Raw genomic sequence first — 22,213 nt, forward strand, 5'->3', positions numbered from 1 at the left:
ATGCTCTCTCGATCTCAACATGTGTCTTTGTGGAAGTGTCACATTTACACTGACCCGAGTCCAGGGCTGGTTTTCAGTCCCAGTCCAGCCCCTGCCGTTATCTTCTGCTGTATCTGCAGGGGGCGCTGTGGAGTCGGCGTCTAAGCAGAGCTGATGAAAGTGAAGAACAGGACCGGTGCCAAAGCGCAGCCCTGAGGCCGCCCTGAGGCCGCCCCGCCCTGAGGCCGCCCCGCCCTGAGGCCGCCCCGCCCTGAGGCCGCCCCGCCCTGGAACAGGTCTGACTCCTGCAGTGTTTGTAGAGCAGGGTCATGTTTTCTGTGTGGGCTCTCAGTCGTCCAGGGCTGGTCCATCTTCAGTGAAGGCTCTCGAGTCCTCGTCTGTAGGACTCCAGCCTGGCTCCGCCCCCTCTAAGGTTCAGCTCAGCCCAGGGGGAGGAGTCCAGCCTGGCTCCGCCCCCTCTAACAGCCACTCTCACCTGCAGGTAAACAGCTGTGTAGTTCTAAGTCCTAAAGTGTTAAGTCATGATTTTAGTTAAAGTCATATTTATTGTGACTCAAAGTTTTTCTTTGACTAAAATCTGACTAAATAAAAAGAAGAAACTAAAATCATCCAAACACGGTCAGTGTGAAAGAGCCTCAGATCATTTGAAATAAAGGAGCAGCTCATTAAATATGATCATCATGTATTTATGTGTGTGTGTGTGTGTGTATGTGTGTGTGTGTGTGTGTGTATTTATTTATTTATCTTTTTATTTAGTTATGTATTTATTTAGTTATGTATTTATTTAGTTATGTATTTCTGTATTTTTTTTTTATTTCTGTATTTTTTTTATTTAATTAATTAATTAATTTCTGTATTTTTTATTTATCTATTTATTTATATTTTTTTATTTATCTATTTATTTATGTTTTTTTATTTATCTATTTATTTATGTTTTTTTATTTATGTATTTTTAATGTATTTATGTATTTTTAATGTATTTATGTATTTTTAATGTATTTATGTATTTTTTATGTATTTATGTATTTTTAATGTATTTATGTTTTTTTAATGTATTTATGTATTTATGTATTTTTTAATGTTTTTATGTATTTTTTAATGATTTTATGTATTTTTTTATGTATTTATGTATTTTTAATGTATTTATGTATTTTTTATGTATTTATGTATTTCTGTATGTTTTTTTTTATTTCTGTATTTTTGTATTTTTTATTTCTGTATTTTTTTTATTTAATTAATTAATTAATTTCTGTATTTTTTATTTATCTATTTATTTATTTATGTTTTTTTATTTATGCATTTTTAATGTATTTATGTATTTTTAATGTATTTATGTATTTTTAATGTATTTATGTATTTTTTATGTATTTATGTATTTTTAATGTATTTATGTATTTTTAATGTATTTATGTATTTTTTAATGTTTTTATGTATTTTTTTAATGATTTTATGTATTTTTTTATGTATTTATGTATTTTTAATGTATTTATGTATTTATGTATTTTTTAATGATTTTATGTATTTTTTTTATGTATTTATGTATTTTAATGTATTTATGTATTTATGTATTTTTTTATGTTTTTATGTATTTTTTTTATGTATTTATGTATTTTTAATGTATTTATGTATTTATGTATTTATGTATTTTTTAATGTTTTTATGTATTTTTTTAATGTATTTATGTATTTATGTATTTTTAATGTATTTATGTATTTTTTAATGTATTTATGTATTTTTTTTATGTATTTATGTATTTTTAATGTATTTATGTATTTTTTTAATGTATTTATGTATTTTTATTATGTATTTATGTATTTTTAATGTATTTATGTATTTTTTAATGTTTTTATGTATTTTTTTATGTATTTTTTTTATGTATTTATGTATTTTTTAATGTATTTATGTATTTTTAATGTATTTTTAATGTATTTTTAATGTATTTTTTATGTATGTTATGTATGTATTCATTTATTTGACACTGGACATTAACAAACATGAACAAAAGCACCGGAGTTAGTTTTTTCGTCCCTCGACATAAATAAGAAAATAAAACATTCAAGGTCAGAGCAATAAATATAAAGTAGGACAAAGTCACAACATTATGCAGGTTAAACACAAACAACAGTAAAAAGAGTAAAACGAGAATAAAGAGAATAAAGAGAGAATAAAGAGAGAATAAAGAGACTAAAAAGAGCGTCAGGCCTGTTACGTAACCACGTTAGCTGCACTGGCCCGGCCCCTCCACTGGGCGTCGCTGTCGCCCCGTGTACCGCTCCTCCCCGCAGCCGCAGAAGGCGCTCCGTGCTCGGCCTCGCTCCGCTCTCCCCCCCCGCTCTCCCCCCCCCGGTTCTCTCTCCTCCACAGGAACTGACGTCTGCGAGGGAGAAGACGGACACGGACGCCGAAAAAAAAGTAAAGAAAAAGCAAGTGCAGGAAAATGGCTCCGGACCGCGCTCCGCTGAAAGGTACAAACTCCCCCGAAACCCGCGACGTTTCACCCGGGAAAGTTACGCTCGCGCCAGCCCCGACACCAGCGCCATTTTCCGCCGCGGAACTGGCCACCGCGGCGGCCCCCATCCCGCCGTCCTTCCGTGTTCCGAGACCTGGCACCGTCCTGGCACTTTTAAATTATTAAATCGGAGTTACTTAAGACGCGGACGGGCTTTTCGCCTCGGTCGTCCCGGTAAAAAGAGGGGAAACTCCCGCGCCACCGTGAGCCGCCGCCGTTCCCCCGACTTTAACCGACTTTAACGGCTGAGTTCGCAGAAAGCGTCCCGACTCCGAAAGGAAAAAGTTTGGCCTCGGAACAAAACTGTGACAAAGTGCGGTAAAAGTGCTTCCCCCCGCGGTGTCTCCCGTCCTCCCGCCGGTTCGCCCGCCCGCCTTTGATTCCCTCGCGCTTTAGCATGTTTTTTACACGAAATGGAAGCTTTTAAGCGCTTTTAAAACGGCGTGTAGCGGCGAACCCCGAACCGCGTTGAGAAAAGCAGCGACTTCGCGGGTTTCCGTTGATTTCGTAATGTTGTGAGTTCATCCGCGCGCCGACAGTGTTCAAACCTACAAGAACACGGTGTCTTCTTGAATTCGGCTTGATTTGTTTTGTGATTTGACCTTTGACTCGCTGTGATAATGAGGTTGGCAGATCGTAAGTAGCGCCAGAGCGGCCGCTACACTGAGGATCTGTGCGCTGTTTATTTATTCAGAGAAAGTCTGATTTATTTGTGGCGCGGGGGGGCGGGGGGGGCCCTCAGGCGCCTGATTCCACCGTGTCCCGGCGGAGAGAGCCCAGACACAAACACGCGTCTGTCAGGCCTCCCGTCATAGGAATCTTTAAAGAGTTTGTCGACGCGTTACGTAACTTGTTGTGTTTCCAGGTGAGCGTCAGGTGAGCGTCCGCTGTCCTTAAAGCGTCACGTAGATTCCCCTGGCTGTAAATCTCCATCTCTTGGATCATAATGACACTGTCCGCCATGTTTCTGGTGATTCTGCTGGAATTGTGGATGTTCTTTGCTCAAAAGTTTCCCGGTGTGTGGAGGGCGGGGCGCCGTTAAACGATATCGGTCTGGTATCGGGAACACGTTTATGTTCTGCTTGTATCAGGAGGATCGGAAGCAGGAACCGAATACACTTTTTGTCCAGGGACGGCACTAAAGGACTCGTTTCAGCTCAAATAAAGAACTTTTTTTTTCTTATTTTGCCCAATTTTTTTCTCGTTTTTCCAGTTATTTCACCGGATCTTTACCCGGAAGGACATATTTACATGTTATAAACAATGTATTCAAACATAATGCAGGCAGATAAGTGACGTTGTGTCCATGTCTAACACAGAGAGTAAGAAAAACGTCAAAAAAATGTTCCCAACGATCCAATTAAACGAACCAAATGCAGTCTCTCCTCTTTGCCATTGTCGTCACTTTTTATTTCCCTTATGTGTTTTTCTCACTTTTTATATGGCACTTTTGTTACTTTTTTGGCTGGATTTTTGTAATTTTTTTTGTTGGATTTTTGTCACTTTTTTGCTGGATTTTTGTCATTTTTTTACTGGATTTTTGTCATTTTTTTGATGGATTTTTGTCACTTTTTTGCAGGATTTTTGTCATTTTTTTGATGGATTTTTGTCATTTTTTTGATGGATTTTTGTCATTTTTTTGCTGGATTTTTGTCGTTTTTTTGCTGGATTTTTGTCACTTTTTTGTTGGATTTTTGTCATTTTTTTGCTGGATTTTTGTCATTTTTTTGCTGGATTTTTGTCATTTTTTTGCTGGATTTTTGTCACTTTTTTTCTGGATTTTTGTCACTTTTTTGTTGGATTTTTGTCACTTTTTTCTGGATTTTTGTCTTTTTTTGCTGGAATTTTGTCACTTTTTTGCTGGATTTTTTTCACTTTTTTGCTGGATTTTTGTCGTTTTTTGCTGTATTTTTGTCACTTTTTTACTGAAGTTTTGTCGTTTTTATTGCTGGATTTTTGTGTTTTTTTTTCTGGATTTTTGTCATTTTTTTGCTGGATTTTTGTCTTTTTTTTTCTGGATTTTTGTCACTTTTTTGATGGATTTTTGTCACTTTTTTACTGGATTTTTGTCACTTTTTTTTACTGGATTTTTGTCACTTTTTTGATGGATTTTTGTCACTTTTTTACTCGATTTTTGTCACTTTTTTTACTGGATTTTTGTCTCTTTTTTACTGGATTTTTGTCACTTTTTTTTACTGGATTTTTGTCTCTTTTTTTGCTGGATTTTTTTCATTTTTTTTGCTGGATTTTTGTCACTTTTTTACTGGATTTTTGTCACTTTTTTTGCTGGATTTTTGTCACTTTTTTTGCTGGATTTTTTTCATTTTTTGCTGGATTTTTGTCACTTTTTTGTCACTTTTTTGCTGGATTTTTTTCATTTTTTGCTGGATTTTTGTCACTTTTTTGCTGGATTTTTGTCATTTTTTGCTGGATTTTTGTCACTTTTTTTGCTGGATTTTTGTCACTTTTTTTGCTGGATTTTTTTCATTTTTTGCTGGATTTTTGTCACTTTTTTTGCTGGATTTTTGTCACTTTTTTTGCTGGATTTTTTTCATTTTTTGCTGGATTTTTGTCACTTTTTTGCTGGATTTTTGTCACTTTTTTGCTGGATTTTTGTCACTTTTTTGCTGGATTTTTGTCATTTTTTTACTCAATTTTTGCCATTTTTGTCAGTGTACATCCTCATTTTCTTCTCGTTTTTTGTGGCTATCTTGAAGAAGCTTTTAGATTTGGAGAATTTGGAGAACAGGAGAAAACATGTTCAGGCGAGAGTTAAGAGGTTAAACGAACCACAGATCATTCTGATTCCCATTAGCCTGATTCAGATTGTTTAACAGTGAAATAATATAGAACTTGTGTCTGCAAAGTAACAGAAACTGGCCGTGTTTGCTGAAAACCTGGTTGCCTCGACCAGCGGGCGCGATGTCGCAATGGATCTTGGGATACGGAGTTTCTATAGTCAGGAAGTGAATGACTGTGGAGCTCTATAACCACGTTACTCTTCTGTTTCAAGTATCGTTCAGGTATCTGTATCGGAAACCAAGTATCGTTAAAGGACTGGTATCGAAGCGAGAAGTGCCCGGCCCTCGAATTCTCACATTTCACCTGGAAACCAAAGAAAAAAACAGGTTTAATTCTTCAGTTTCTCAGATTTATTTGGGAAAGTATCGTTTCAAGTAGGGCTGAACGATATATCGTTATCGTATCGATATCAAGATGTTTGGTCCACATCGTTCAGCCCTCGTTTCAAGGCCATTTTTCCCACAGTGATGCATCGGCACCGATCCAGCTTCCGATTCCGATACTGGAGGTTTGCGTATCGGCCGATATCCGATATTTACCGTTTACGAGTTCTTTCTCAGAGAAACTGTGAATGTTTTAACATCAGTAAAGTCTGATCTCTGTCACCATAGTACAGATCAGTTATCGGTGAGTCTGAAGATCTGGACTTTACTCCTCGACCTCCTCAGGTCTGAAGATCTGGACTTTACTCCTCGACCTCCTCAGGTCTGAAGATCTGGACTTTACTCCTCGACCTCCTCAGGTCTGAACATCACTGGACTTTACTCCTCGACCTCCTCAGGTCTGAAGATCACTGGACTTTACTCCTCGACCTCCTCAGGTCTGAAGATCTGGACTTTACTGCTCGACCTCCTCAGGTCTGAAGATCTGAAGATCTGGACTTTCCTCCTCGACCTCCTCAGGAAAGTTCCTCTCAGACACTTGTTTTTCCCCGAGCTGCGCCGCGTGGTTCAAACACTGGAGGATCTTTATGTTTATTGAGCGTCTTTAGTTAAAGCTGAAGTTAAAGCTGGTTGTGTTTGGTCTGAATCAGCGTTTTCTCTCCATAAACTCGCGGTTACTGATTCTCCTTCTGGACTTCGCTCCAGCAGCGATTCTTCAGCACAAGAGTTTCTCCTCCTGGTTCTGACCCGGCGGAAACACGGCCTCGATCAGGGAGGTCAGAGGTCAGACTGTGGTCGATACTGTGGTCGATACTGTGGTCGATACTGTGGTCGATACTGTGGTCGATACTGTGGTCGATACTGTGGTCGATACTGTGGTCGATACTGTGGTCGATACTGTGGTCGATACTGTGGTCGATACACTGATCGATACTGTGGTCGATACTGTGGTCGATACTGTGGTCGATACACTGATCGATACTGTGGTCGATACTGTGGTCGATACTGTGGTCGATACTGTGGTCGATACACTGATCGATACTGTGGTCGATACTGTGGTCGATACTGTGATCGATACTGTGGTCGATACTGTGGTCGATACTGAGGTCGATACTGTGGTCGATACACTGATCGATACTGTGGTCGATACTGTGGTCGATACTGTGGTCGATACACTGATCGATACTGTGGTCGATACTGTGGTCGATACTGTGGTCGATACTGTGGTCGATACACTGATCGATACTGTGGTCGATACTGTGGTCGATACTGTGGTCGATACTGTGGTCGATACTGTGGTCGATACACTGATCGATACTGTGGTCGATACTGTGGTCGATACTGTGGTCGATACTGTGGTCGATACTGTGGTCGATACTGTGGTCGATACTGTGGTCGATACTGTGGTCGATACTGTGGTCGATACTGTGGTCGATACTGTGGTCGATACTGTGGTCGATACACTGATCGATACTGTGGTCGATACTGTGGTCGATACTGTGGTCGATACTGTGGTCGATACTGTGGTCGATACTGTGGTCGATACTGTGATCGATACTGTGGTCGATACTGTGGTCGATACTGTGGTCGATACACTGATCGATACTGTGGTCGATACTGTGGTCGATACTGTGGTCGATACTGTGGTCGATACTGTGGTCGATACTGTGGTCGATACTGTGGTCGATACACTGATCGATACTGTGGTCGATACTGTGGTCGATACTGTGGTCGATACTGTGGTCGATACTGTGGTCGATACTGTGATCGATACTGTGGTCGATACTGTGGTCGATACTGTGGTCGATACTGTGGTCGATACTGTGATCGATACTGTGGTCGATACTGAGGTCGATACTGTGGTCGATACTGTGGTCGATACTGTGGTCGATACTGTGGTCGATACTGTGGTCGATACTGTGGTCGATACTGAGGTCGATACTGTGGTCGATACACTGATCGATACTGTGGTCGATACTGTGGTCGATACTGTGGTCGATACTGTGGTCGATACACTGATCGATACTGTGGTCGATACTGTGGTCGATACTGTGGTCGATACTGTGGTCGATACACTGATCGATACTGTGGTCGATACTGTGGTCGATACTGTGGTCGATACTGTGGTCGATACTGTGGTCGATACTGTGGTCGATACACTGATCGATACTGTGGTCGATACTGTGGTCGATACTGTGGTCGATACACTGATCGATACTGTGGTCGATACTGTGGTCGATACTGTGGTCGATACTGTGGTCGATACTGTGATCGATACTGTGGTCGATACTGTGGTCGATACTGTGGTCGATACTGTGGTCGATACTGTGGTCGATACTGTGGTCGATACTGTGGTCGATACTGTGGTCGATACTGTGGTCGATACTGAGGTCGATACTGAGGTCGATACTGTGGTCGATACTGTGGTCGATACTGTGGTCGATACTGTGGTCGATACTGAGGTCGATACTGAGGTCGATACTGTGGTCGATACTGTGGTCGATACTGTGGTCGATACTGTGGTCGATACTGTGGTCGATACTGTGGTCGATACACTGATCGATACTGTGGTCGATACTGTGGTCGATACTGTGGTCGATACACTGATCGATACTGTGATCGATACTGTGGTCGATACTGTGGTCGATACTGTGGTCGATACTGTGATCGATACTGTGGTCGATACTGTGGTCGATACTGTGGTCGATACTGTGGTCGATACTGTGGTCGATACTGAGGTCGATACTGTGATCGATACTGTGGTCGATACTGTGGTCGATACTGTGGTCGATACTGTGGTCGATACTGTGGTCGATACTGTGATCGATACTGTGGTCGATACTGAGGTCGATACTGTGGTCGATACTGTGGTCGATACTGTGGTCGATACTGTGGTCGATACTGTGGTCGATACTGTGGTCGATACTGTGGTCGATACTGTGGTCGATACTGTGGTCGATACTGTGGTCGATACCGGTGGTTCATCCTGGTCCCGGTTTAGGCCCAGTTGTTTTTACTGTAATGTTTGAAGATATAAAAAATCTGCATCACAGAAACACCTGGAGCCAGATGTTCATCATTTACTTTGGAAAACACTGAACGGATTGAATCAGGGCTGGGAAAAATCCATTTGATTTAACACTGAGTCAAATCGATTCATATTTAAAAAAAATATATATATATATATTTTTTTTTAATATATCGGCTGAATCCAAACACAGTATAAATACTTTGGAGGTTTGCCTTTGCAGTTTTGTTTCTGTTGATGCACTTTAATTAAATACAATGAATATATATATTTAAATATATTTACAGTGCGCAGTTATTTAGTTTTTAAATAGGGAGAAATCGTACGGAATCATGAATGGAGTTGAATTAAAACAGTTTTAGAAAAGTCCTTCAGGAGACTCGACACACTTCACTTCACTTCACAGAGACGACCTGGAGACTCACCTCCACGGGACGTCCCCAGGTCCCAGGTCGTCTCCAGGCCGGTGATAGATCTGTGTGCAGAGATGCAGAGATGGGATTTGGAGAAACTTCTTTGCTCAGTTTGTTTCCTAAATGTCATTGATTGAAACGTGAAAAGTCTTAAAGTGTGATGGAGCCGCTCCTGTTTCCTGTTCCACAAAGCCTCATTCTCCTGCACAATAACGTCTGTCTGTTCCAGGCGTGTGACCCGCTCCTCTTCTTCTCCCGCACGTTTGGAGGCGATGGCGCAGATCTCCCAGCCCCGCGGCGCCCCCGTGGGGAAAGAGGAGGCGCTGCGCATGGAGGAGGAGGCTCTGGCCAAACTGCAGAGGGAAAAACGCCAGACCTTCCCCTCCTCCGCGGCGTCCCGACCGGCGCAGAAGCCCGCCCGCTCCAACACCGTCCCCCAGGCCGCCGCCCGCCCCGCCGTCCTCCTCCAGGGGGCGCCGGCCCGGCCCGAGAGGGACCTCATCGTGTTCCCCGAGACCAGGAAGCCGCCGCCGGAGCCGTTCAAAGGCATCGACGTGGACAAGCTGACCAACGAGGAGCTGGAGAAGCTGCTGCTGGACGACAACTTCACCACCAGCCGGCCCAGCAAGCCCACACTGCTCGGGTCAGACAGTTTAACCTCTCATACAAGCCCACACTGCTCGGGTCAGACAGTTTAACCTCTCATACAAGCCCACACTGCTCGGGTCAGACAGTTTAACCTCTCATACAAGCCCACACTGCTCGGGTCAGACAGTTTAACCTCTCATACAAGCCCACACTGCTCGGGTCAGACAGTTTAACCTCTCATACAAGCCCACACTGCTCGGGTCAGACAGTTTAACCTCTCGTACTTCTCCAGTTTGGCTTTACCCCAATCCAAAAGCTTCTGGAAAAAAGCAACAAAACTGAGACGAAAACAATGATGGAAATGTGACAAAAAAGTGACGAAAACTTTGACAAAAAAATGACAAAAAATGACAAAAATGTGACAAAAAAATGACAAAAAAAATGACAAAAAAAATGGAAAAAAAATGACAAAAAAAGACAAAAAAATGAATAAAACTTTGACAAAAAAATGACAAAAAATGACAAAAAAATGACAAAAAAACTTTGACAAAAAAGTGACAAAAAAGTGACAAAAAAGTGACAAAAAAATGACAAAAAACTTTGACAAAAAAGTGACAAAAAAGTGACAAAAAAGTGACAAAAAAAGACAAAAAAAGACAAAAAAAAGACAAAAAAATGACAAAAAAATGACAAAAACTTTGACAAAAAAGTGACAAAAAAGTGACAAAAAAAGACAAAAAAAGACAAAAAAATGACAAAAAAATGACAAAAAAATGACAAAAAATGACAAAAATGTGACAAAAAAATGACAAAAAAAATGACAAAAAAAATGGAAAAAAAATGACAAAAAAAGACAAAAAAATGAATAAAACTTTGACAAAAAAATGACAAAAAAATGACAAAAAAACTTTGACAAAAAAGGGACAAAAAAGTGACAAAAAAGTGACAAAAAAATGACAAAAAACTTTGACAAAAAAGTGACAAAAAAGTGACAAAAAAGTGACAAAAAAAGACAAAAAAAGACAAAAAAAAGACAAAAAAATGACAAAAAAATGACAAAAACTTTGACAAAAAAGTGACAAAAAAGTGACAAAAAAAGACAAAAAAAGACAAAAAAAAGACAAAAAAAGACAAAAAAATGACAAAAAATGACAAAAAAATGACAAAAACTTTGACAAAAACTTTGACAAAAAAGTGACAAAAAAGTGACAAAAAAAGACAAAAAAAGACAAAAAAATGACAAAAAAATGACAAAAAAATGACAAAAAACTTTGACAAAAAAGTGACAAAAAAAGACAAAAAAAGACAAAAAAAAGACAAAAAAGTGACAAAAAAGTGACAAAAAAGTGACAAAAAAAGACAAAAAAATGACAAAAAAATGACAAAAAAATGACAAAAAACTTTGACAAAAAAGTGACAAAAAAAGACAAAAAAAGACAAAAAAAAGACAAAAAAAAGACAAAAAAATGACAAAAAAGTGACAAAAAAGTGACAAAAAAAGACAAAAAAAGACAAAAAAAATGACAAAAAAATGACAAAAAATGACAGAAAAATGACCAAAAAAAAGACAAAAAATGACAGAAAAATGACCAAAAAAAAAGACAAAAAATGACAAAAAAAGACAAAAAAATGACAAAAAATGACAAAAAAAATGACAAAAAAAAAAGACTAAAATTGGACAAAAAAATGAGTTCAGGCGGGAGTTAAGAGGTTAATTGCATAGATTGAATTAAATGCAAAGCTGCTCGGGTCAGACAGTTTAACCTCTCATACAAGCCCACACTGCTCGGGTCAGACAGTTTAACCTCTCATACAAGCCCACACTGCTCGGGTCAGACAGTTTAACCTCATACAAGCCCACACTGCTCGGGTCAGACAGGTTTAACCTCATACAAGCCCACACTGCTCGGGTCAGACAGTTTAACCTCTCATACAAAAAAATGACAAAAAAAATGACCAAAAAAATGACAAAAAATGTGACCAAAAAAATGACAAAAAATGACAAAAAAAAGACCAAAAAAATGACTAAAAAATGACTAAAAAAATGACTAAAAAAATGACCAAAAAAAGACCAAAAAATGACCAAAAAAATGACCAAAAAATGACCAAAAAATGACAAAAAAAGACAAAAAAAGACCAAAAAATGACCAAAAAATGACAAAAAAAGACAAAAAAATGACAAAAAAATGACAAAAAAATGACAAAAAAATGACAAAAAAAGACAAAAAAATGACCAAAAAATGACCAAAAAAAGACAAAAAAATGACAAAAAAATGACAAAAAAGTGACAAAAAAAGACAAAAAATGACAAAAAAAGACAAAAAATGACAAAAAAAATGGCAAAAAATGACAAAAAAATGACAAAAAAATGACTAAAAATGGACAAAAAAAAGACAAAAAAAAGACAAAAAAAAGACTAAAAAATGACAAAAAAAAGGACAAAAAAATGACTAAAAATGACCAAAAAATGACAAAAAATGGACAAAAAAATGACAAAAAAATGACCAAAAAAATGGACAAAAAAATGACAAAAAAATGACAAAAAAATGACAAAAAATGACAAAAAAATGAGTTCAGGCGGGAGTTAAGAGGTTAATTGCATAGATTGAATTAAATGCAAAGCTGCTCGGGTCAGACAGTTTAACCTCTCATACAAGCCCACACTGCTCGGGTCAGACAGTTTAACCTCATACAAGCCCACACTGCTCGGGTCAGACAGTTTAACCTCTCATACAAGCCCACACTGCTCGGGTCAGACAGTTTAACCTCTCATACAAGCCCTCACTGCTCGGGTCAGACAGTTTAACCTCTCATACAAGCCCACACTGCTCGGGTCAGACAGTTTAACCTCTCATACAAGCCCACACTGCTCGGGTCAGACAGTTTAACCTCTCATACAAAAAAATGACAAAAAAATGACAAAAAAATGACAAAAAAAATGACAAAAAAATGACTAAAAAATGACTAAAAAATGACTAAAAATTGACAAAAAAATGACTAAAAATGGACAAAAAAATGACAAAAACATGACAAAAAATGACTAAAAATGGACAAAAAAATGACTAAAAATGGACAAAAAAATGACTAAAAATGGACAAAAAAATGACTAAAAATGGACAAAAAAATGACAAAAAAATGACAAAAACATGACAAAAAAATGACTAAAAATGGACAAAAAAAATGACAAAAAATGACTAAAAATGGACAAAAAATGACTAAAAATGGACAAAAAAAATGACAAAAACATGACAAAAAAATGACTAAAAATGGACAAAAAAATGACAAAAAATGACCAAAAAAATGACAAAAAATGACTAAAAAAATGACAAAAAAAATGACAAAAAATGACCAAAAAAAAGACAAAAAATGACAAAAAATGACAAAAAAAAAGACAAAAAATGACAAAAAATGACGAAAAAAAAGACAAAAAATGACAAAAAAATGACAAAAAAATGACAAAAAATGACTAAAAATTGACAAAAAATGACAAAAAAAATGACAAAAAAAATGACAAAAAAATGACAAAAAAATGACTAAAAATGGACAAAAAAATGACAAAAAATGACTAAAAATTGACAAAAAATGACAAAAAAATGACAAAAAAATGGACAAAAAAATGACTAAAAATGGACAAAAAAATGACAAAAACATGACAAAAAAATGACTAAAAATGACTAAAAATGGACAAAAAATGACTAAAAATGGACAAAAAAAATGACAAAAACATGACAAAAAAATGACTAAAAATGGACAAAAAAATGACAAAAAATGACCAAAAAAAGACAAAAAATGACAAAAAAATGACTAAAAATGGACAAAAAAATGACAAAAACATGACAAAAAAATGACTAAAAATGGACAAAAAAATGACTAAAAATGGACAAAAAAATGACTAAAAATGGACAAAAAAATGACTAAAAATGGACAAAAAAATGACAAAAAAATGACTAAAAAATGACTAAAAAAATGACAAAAAAGGACAAAAAAATGACAAAAATGACCAAAAAAAAAGACAAAAAATGACAAAAAATGACAAAAAAAAAGACGAAAAATGACGAAAAAATGACAAAAAATGACAAAAAAAAAAGACAAAAAATGACTAAAAAATGACTAAAAAATGACTAAAAAATGACTAAAAAATGACTAAAAATGGACAAAAAATGACTAAAAAGTGACAAAAAATGACAAAAAATGTGACAAAAAAAGGACTAAAAAAAGACAAAAAATGACAAAAAAAACAAACAAAAAAAAGACAAAAAAAGACAAAAAAATGACAAAAAAAACAAAAAAAAATGACTAAAAAATGACTAAAATGGACAAAAAAATGACAAAAAATGTGACTAAAAATGAGTTCAGGCGGGAGTTAAGAGGTTAATTGCATAGATTGAATTAAATGCAAAGCTGCTCGGGTCAGACAGTTTAACCTCATACAAGCCCACACTGCTCGGGTCAGACAGTTTAACCTCATACAAGCTCACACTGCTCGGGTCAGACAGTTTAACCTCATACAAGCCCACACTGCTCGGGTCAGACAGTTTAACCTCTCATACAAGCCCACACTGCTCGGGTCAGACAGTTTAACCTCATACAAGCTCACACTGCTCGGGTCAGACAGTTTAACCTCTCATACAAGCCCACACTGCTCGGGTCAGACAGTTTAACCTCTCATACAAGCCCACACTGCTCGGGTCAGACAGTTTAACCTCATACAAGCTCACACTGCTCGGGTCAGACAGTTTAACCTCATACAAGCCCACACTGCTCGGGTCAGACAGTTTAACCTCTCATACAAGCCCACACTGCTCGGGTCAGACAGTTTAACCTCATACAAGCTCACACTGCTCGGGTCAGACAGGTTTAACTTATACTTTAGAGCAGGGGTGCCCCTCTCCCGTTCATTCTCAATGGCAAATATGGATGCAGTTCACTTTTTGTCCACCAGCGTCAAATTGGGGGCGCTGTTTCACTCCTTTAAAGTTAAGGAAATCACAGAGCGTCGTAGCATCAACTTTCACAGTTTTCCAACTTCTTTTTGCAAAAATCGTTCATCTATGATTTGTTAAAGAATTTATGCTGAACTGACACTTTCAAAATGATATAATGTGGCATTTTCTTTGACTTAAAGAAATGAATGAGCTAAAGTCACTGTAGGTGCTGCAGGTACAGGTGGTGCTGTTGTTTCCATTTTGCTCTATATCGCTACAATAATTGATTTTGTTCTACTAAAACTAGGCTTTTGTAGCATTTTAACCCCTTAACTCCCACCTGAACCGAGCACATTTTCTCCAGTTTGGCTTTACCCCAATCCAAAGGCTTCTGGGAAAAAGCAACAAAACTGAGACGAAAACAATGATGGAAATGTGACAAAAAAACGACAAAAATGTGACAAAAAAAATGACAAAAATGTGACAAAAAAATGACAAAAATGTGACAAAAAAATGACAAAAAATGACAAAAATGTGACAAAAAAATGACAAAAAAATGACAAAAAATGGACAAAAATGTGACAAAAAAATGACAAAAAATGACAAAAATGTGACAAAAAAATGACAAAAAAATGACAAAAAATGGACAAAAATGTGACAAAAAAATGACAAAAAATGACAAAAATGTGACAAAAAAATGACAAAAAATGGACAAAAATGTGACAAAAAAATGACAAAAAAATGACAAAAATGTGACAAAAAAATGACAAAAATGTGACAAAAAAATGACAAAAAAAATGACAAAAAATGACAAAAAAATGACAAAAAATGACAAAAATGTGACAAAAAAATGACAAAAAATGACAAAAAAATGACAAAAAATGGACAAAAAAGTGACAAAAAAATGACAAAAAAATGACAAAAAATGACAAAAAATGACAAAAAAATGACAGAAAAATGACAAAAAATGACACAAAAAATTGACAAAAACGTGACAAAAAATGACAAAAAATGACAAAAAAATGACAGAAAAATGACAAAAAATGACAAAAAATGACAAAAAATGACAAAAAATGACAAAAAAAATGACAAAAAAATGACAAAAAATGACAAAAAATGACAAAAAATGACAAAAAAATGACAGAAAAATGACAAAAAATGACAAAAAATGACAAAAATTTGAAAAAAAAATGACAAAAAAATGACAAAAAATGACAAAAAATGACAAAAAATGACAAAAAAAAATGACTAAAATATGACAAAAAATGACAAAAAATGACAAAAAAAATGACAAAAAAATGACAAAAAATGACTAAAAATGACAAAAAATGACAAAAAAATGACAGAAAAATGACAAAAAATGACACAAAAAATTGACAAAAACGTGACAAAAAAAGACCAAAATTTGAAAAAAAAATGACAAAAAAATGACAAAAAATGACAAAAAATGACTAAAAAAATGACAAAAAAATGACAAAAAAAATGACAAAAAATGACAAAAAATGACAAAAAAATGACAGAAAAATGACAAAAAATGACACAAAAAAAATGACAAAAATGTGACAAAAAAAAGACCAAAATTTGACAAAAAATGACGGCACAGCAGCTACTTCCGGGTCGCCCCCACCTCGCAGACAAAACATCATCAAATAAACATCATCATTTTTATATCTGACATGAAAACTAAGATGTAAAGGGAGGAAAACAGATACAAATCTCCACTTCCACCACTGCGGGAAACATCAGTACTTTCACCTAAAGTGTCTCGCCTTAAGGAGATCAAACAGGAAGTGCTTCTGACTCCTGTTTCCTGTTTCCTGTCCTCAGGTTTAACCTCAGCGCGTCGTACCCGGGCGGGATGGCGGGCGGGATGGCGGGCGCCTCGGGGAGCGCCTTCTCTCCAGGCGCTCAGTGGAGCCCGGTTCACGGCGCCAACACTCCCTCCCCGCTCTTCCCCACGGCGCCGTTCCCCAAAGCCGGCGCTTTCCAGAACGGGTTCCCCCCGTTCATCGCGCCCTCCTTCATCCCCTTCACGCCGCCCGCCGCGCTCGTGTTCCCGCCGCCGCGGCCCAAGGTGGACCCGGAGATGGTGAAGCTGTTCGATAAGATCGCCAGCACCAAGGAGTACCTGAAAAACGGCCGGGCGAGCGGAGAGGCGGAGCCGGCCCCGCCCGCGTCGCTGGAGCCCAAGCAGAGCCCGCCCGAGCCCGCGGCGCCCGCCCACACCGGCCGCTTCGACTGGCTGGACCTGGACCCGCTGACCAAGAGGAAGGAGGAGCTACAGGAGGAGGCGGGGCCGAGCGAGGGCGACCCCTGGGACGCCGTGCTGAAGGAGCGCGACAGCGGCAGCAGCGGCGACAAAGATCAGAAGGACGGCGGCGACGCAGAGGGGAGGAGCACAGGGCGGAGTCCGGTCAGGAGGGTGACCGCCGCCCCCGCCGTCACACGCAGCCACTCCCTCAACCTGCACGACAGCGCCAAGAGCGGACAGGTGAGAAACACACTTAACCTCCATGAAAGGGCGGGGCCAAAGAGCGCACAGGTGAGACACTTAACCTCCATGAAAGGGCGGGGCCAAAGAGCGCACAGGTGAGAAACACACTTAACCTGCATGACAGGGCGGGGCCAAAGAGCGCACAGGTGAGAAACACACTTAACCTCCATGACAGGGCGGGGCCAAAGAGCGCACAGGTGAGAAACACACTTAACCTGCATGACAGGGCGGGGCCAAAGAGCGCACAGGTGAGACTTAACCTGCATGACAGGGCGGGGCCAAAGAGCGCACAGGTGAGGCTTAACCTCCATGACAGGGCAGGGCCAAAGAGCGCACAGGTGAGAGACATAACCTCCACGACAGGGCGGGGCCAAAGAGCGCACAGGTGAGACTTAACCTCCATGACAGGGCGGGGCCAAAGAGCGCACAGGTGAGACTTAACCTCCATGACAGGGCGGGGCCAAAGAGCGCACAGGTGAGACTTAACCTCCACGACAGGGCGGGGCCAAAGAGCGCACAGGTGAGACTTAACCTCCATGACAGGGCGGGGCCAAAGAGCGCACAGGTGAGACTTAACCTCCACGACAGGGCGGGGCCAAAGAGCGCACAGGTGAGAGACATAACCTCCACGACAGGGCGGGGCCAAAGAGCGCACAGGTGAGACTTAACCTCCACGACAGGGCGGGGCCAAAGAGCGCACAGGTGAGACTTAACCTCCACGACAGGGCGGGGCCAAAGAGCGCACAGGTGAGACTTAACCTCCACGACAGGGCGGGGCCAAAGAGCGCACAGGTGAGAGACATAACCTCCACGACAGGGCGGGGCCAAAGAGCGCACAGGTGAGAGACATAACCTCCATGACAGGGCGGGGCCAAAGAGCGCACAGGTGAGAAACACACTTAACCTCCATGACAGGGCGGGGCCAAAGAGCGCACAGGTGAGACTTAACCTCCATGACAGGGCGGGGCCAAAGAGCGCACAGGTGAGACACTTAACCTCCATGACAGGGCGGGGCCAAAGAGCGCACAGGTGAGAAACACACTTAACCTCCATGACAGGGCGGGGCCAAAGAGCGCACAGGTGAGACTTAACCTCCATGACAGGGCGGGGCCAAAGAGCGCACAGGTGAGGCTTAACCTCCATGACAGGGCAGGGCCAAAGAGCGCACAGGTGAGACTTAACCTCCATGACAGGGCGGGGCCAAAGAGCGCACAGGTGAGACTTAACCTCCATGACAGGGCGGGGCCAAAGAGCGCACAGGTGAGACTTAACCTCCATGACAGGGCGGGGCCAAAGAGCGCACAGGTGAGGCTTAACCTCCATGACAGGGCAGGGCCAAAGAGCGCACAGGTGAGACTTAACCTCCACGACAGGGCGGGGCCAAAGAGCGCACAGGTGAGACTTAACCTCCATGACAGGGCGGGGCCAAAGAGCGCACAGGTGAGGCTTAACCTCCATGACAGGGCAGGGCCAAAGAGCGCACAGGTGAGACTTAACCTCCATGACAGGGCGGGGCCAAAGAGCGCACAGGTGAGGCTTAACCTCCATGACAGGGCGGGGCCAAAGAGCGCACAGGTGAGACTTAACCTCCATGACAGGGCGGGGCCAAAGAGCGCACAGGTGAGACTTAACCTCCATGACAGGGCGGGGCCAAAGAGCGCACAGGTGAGACTTAACCTCCATGACAGGGCGGGGCCAAAGAGCGCACAGGTGAGACTTAACCTCCATGACAGGGCGGGGCCAAAGAGCGCACAGGTGAGGCTTAACCTCCATGACAGGGCGGGGCCAAAGAGCGCACAGGTGAGGCTTAACCTCCATGACAGGGCGGGGCTAAAGAGCGCACAGGTGAGACTTAACCTCCATGACAGGGCGGGGCTAAAGAGCGCACAGGTGAGGCTTAACCTCCATGACAGGGCGGGGCCAAAGAGCGCACAGGTGAGAAACACACTTAACCTCCATGACAGGGCGGGGCTAAAGAGCGCACAGGTGAGACCCCAAAGTCACTCTATTTAACCAAAATGGCCGACCTCCTGTTGGTTTCCTAGCAACCACGTAATATACTTGTCTGTTCGGTCATGACGCGCGTCTGTACCAGCTTTGGTTTTGCTGCGCCAAACTGGACACCGGGTCGTCCCATTGGCGGAGGTTCGGTTTGGGGGTCGTTGCCACAGCAACATGATGGGAGATGGGGCGTGGCCATCATTGACTTTTTTGATCGGGGTCATGTGACAGATGTCTGTGTCAGACAATGGCTGTATCCGAATGTCCACACTATTCCCTATATAGTGACTATATAGTGACTATATAGGGAATCGGCTTGTTGCACAATGTGGCTACGCTAGTTCCTCTGAGCTGAAGCTGTGGGCGCCAGCACTTCCTGTTCGTATTCATTTCCATTAAGATGAGCTCAGACCAGTGAGTTCCTGGTAGAAATATTTCCATAGACGAGACGTTTATGTTTGTGAGGATCAGGGAGTTTGTCTTGAAGCTAAAGGCTAATTTAACCTCTTAACTCCCGTCTGAACCGAGAGGATCTTTTTTCCTCACGTCAGATTTTTTTTCCATCATTTTTCTGTTGGATGTTCGCCTCATCTTTGTTGCTTTTTTGTCATTTTTTTGTCAATTTTTTTCACATTTTTGCAATTTTTTTTTGTCACATTTAGTCAAATCTGTGTCATATTTTTGTAATTTTTTGGTCATTTTTTCCGTCAATTTTTTGTCAATTTCTTGTGACATTTTTGCCACTTTTTCATCCATTTTTCGTCCCTTTTTTGTCAATGTTTTCTCACTTTTTTGTCACATTTCCATCATTGTTTTCGTCTCAGTTTTGTTGCTATTGTCTCCCCTTTTTTCCAGAAGCTTTTGGATCGGGGGTAAAGCCAAACTGGAGAAAATGTGCTCGGTTCAGGCGGGAGTTAAGGGGTTAATGCATTACACAATTTGAAATAGTGCCTTTTTATGTATATTCTTTTATAGCATGTTAGCCTTTAGCTTCAAAACAAACTATCAACCCTTTATGATCACGGGCGTCTCCTCTGAACTCGTTACATCATGATTTGAACACAGAAAATGATCATCGACCGGGAACTCACCGCCCACAACGTCATCTGTAGACAATGTGATTGTTATTCCAGGAAAATAACACAGACAGGAAGTACTGGCGCTCACACCTTCAGGTCAGAGGAACTAGCGTAGCCGTTCTGTGCAACAAGCCAATAGTGTGGACATTCGGATACAGCCAAAGTTCATTTTTCTGTGATGCTCTGGAGGGGGCGCTATTCAAATCCCCACATCAGAACATCACAGTGCGAGTTATAACGAACCTGAAACTCATGGTGTTGCCATGACAACAGTGTTAGTCCAATACCAGATAACCTGAGAGAAATCTATGTTTTTCATTTTGGTGATTTAGAAAAGATGGAAAATCCACCCTGTGCACCGACTTTTTTCCCCGTTATTTCCCGTCTGTTTCCCTCTGAGCAAAGTGTGGCTGAGTCTGTGTTAAATATTGATGTGGTCAGATGGCGGCGCTCGCGGCGACTCTCACCAGCCTCAGACCTCACACAGGCTTTTACTCAACACTACAGAGAACCCGGCTGGTTTGTCCGTTTCTCTGGAGTTGGTGAAAAGCAGAAGTTTGAGTCTGTTCCTCAAACGCTGAAGACGAGCTCCGGCTGAACCGTTTAAACTATTGCTCATTTCTTTTCTTTCTTTCTTTTTCTTTCTTTCTGTTCTTTTTCTTTCTTTCATGTCTTTTCTTTCCCTTTTCTTTCCTTTTCTTTTCTTTCCTTTTCTTTCCTTTTCTTTCCTTTTCTTTCCTTTTCTTTCCTTTTCTTTCTTTCTGTTCTTTTTCTTTTCTTTCTTTCATGTCTTTTCTTTCCCTTTCCTTTTCTTTCCTTTTCTTTCCTTTTCTTTTCTTTTCTTTCCTTTTCTTTTCTTTTCTTTTCTTTCCTTTTCTTTCCTTTTCTTTTCTTTTCTTTCCTTTTCTTTCCTTTTCTTTCCTTTTCTTTTCTTTCCTTTTCTTTCCTTTTCTTTTCTTTTCTTTCCTTTTCTTTCCTTTTCTTTACTTTTCTTTCCTTTTCTTTCCTTTTCTTTCCTTTCCTTTTCTTTTCTTTCCTTTTCTTTCCTTTTCTTTACTTTTCTTTCCTTTTCTTTCCTTTCCTTTTCTTTCTCCGTGTAAACACGGCCGTGTCTCTTTAAAAACTCGCTCCTTTCTCGCTGGCTCGCGGGAACAGGAAGTGGCCGTGACTCCACAGGAAGTGGTCAGGACGAGGAGTTTCCTGGACTCCTCAGAGCCAGAGGGTTCAGTCTTGAATGTCCTTAAAAAGCTTCAGCAGAATCAATCCTGGAGACACTGACGGATCATTGGTTGTTTTCAGGAAAAGGGGCGGGGCAAAGCTCTGGTGAAGAACGCGGCTCTGGACCAATCAGACGCTCAGAACCTGGAGCTGCAGTCGTTCTGTCGACACGTGCACCAGTAAGAGCCGTTCACGACCTCTGACCCCACGCTGACCTGAAGACCATCACGTCTGTGTTCTTCTCCACAGGCTGAGGAGCAAGTTCCCTCACGGCGACTCGAGTTCCAATCCCGGCCTGGTGCTGAGCCCGGTGATCCCTCAGAGGAACCTGTCGGACTCCAGCTGCTCCGTCAAGGTCTGCATCGAGGTGTCGGAGAACCAGCAGCCGGTCACCTTCACCTGCGACGGTCAGAAGCTCCTCCTCCTCACGTTCTCTCTGCTCCTCCAGTGTGGTCTCCTGTAGAACTCCCGCCTGAACCCAGCACTTTTTCTCCAGTTTGGCTTTACCCCAATCCAAAAGCTTCTGGAAAAAAGCTGTGAAAATAGCAACAAAACTGAGACGAAAACAATGATGGAAATGTGACTAAAAAAGTGAGAAAACATTGATGAAAAAGTGGAAGAAATGTCACAAAAATGTCACAAGAAATTGACAAAAAATTGACGAAAAAATGACAAAAATGTATTTAAAAATTCACAAAAAATTACAAAAATTACAAAAATTACAAAAATTTGACAAAAATTACAAAATGTGATAAAAATGTGACAAAAAATTG

General features: G+C 40.4%; 2 protein-coding genes across 2 annotated transcripts in view; one reads left to right on the plus strand and one right to left on the minus strand.

Moving 5' to 3' along the window:
• The window catches only part of LOC306982683 (nucleobindin-2-like), a gene marked incomplete at both ends in the record, with an annotated part of 28,374 nt that extends 25,834 nt beyond the window's left edge, over positions 1–2,540 (minus strand). The window contains 2 exons of the mRNA XM_079583149.1: positions 2,271–2,374; positions 2,512–2,540. Of these exons, the coding sequence (XP_079439275.1) occupies positions 2,271–2,374; positions 2,512–2,540 (133 nt within the window). The remainder of the gene's footprint in view (positions 1–2,270; positions 2,375–2,511) is intronic.
• pik3c2a (phosphatidylinositol-4-phosphate 3-kinase, catalytic subunit type 2 alpha) overlaps positions 2,309–22,213 on the plus strand; it is a 61,284-nt gene continuing 41,379 nt past the window's right edge. Inside the window, exons 1-5 of the mRNA XM_079583144.1 lie at positions 2,309–2,465; positions 9,365–9,778; positions 16,476–17,139; positions 21,522–21,619; positions 21,690–21,847. Of these exons, the coding sequence (XP_079439270.1) occupies positions 9,408–9,778; positions 16,476–17,139; positions 21,522–21,619; positions 21,690–21,847 (1,291 nt within the window). The 5' untranslated portion in view covers positions 2,309–2,465; positions 9,365–9,407. The remainder of the gene's footprint in view (positions 2,466–9,364; positions 9,779–16,475; positions 17,140–21,521; positions 21,620–21,689; positions 21,848–22,213) is intronic.

Source organism: Gobius niger (assembly GCF_951799975.1).
Source record: "Gobius niger genome assembly, contig: SCAFFOLD_32, whole genome shotgun sequence".
In the NCBI taxonomy this organism is placed as follows: Eukaryota; Metazoa; Chordata; class Actinopteri; order Gobiiformes; family Gobiidae; genus Gobius; species Gobius niger.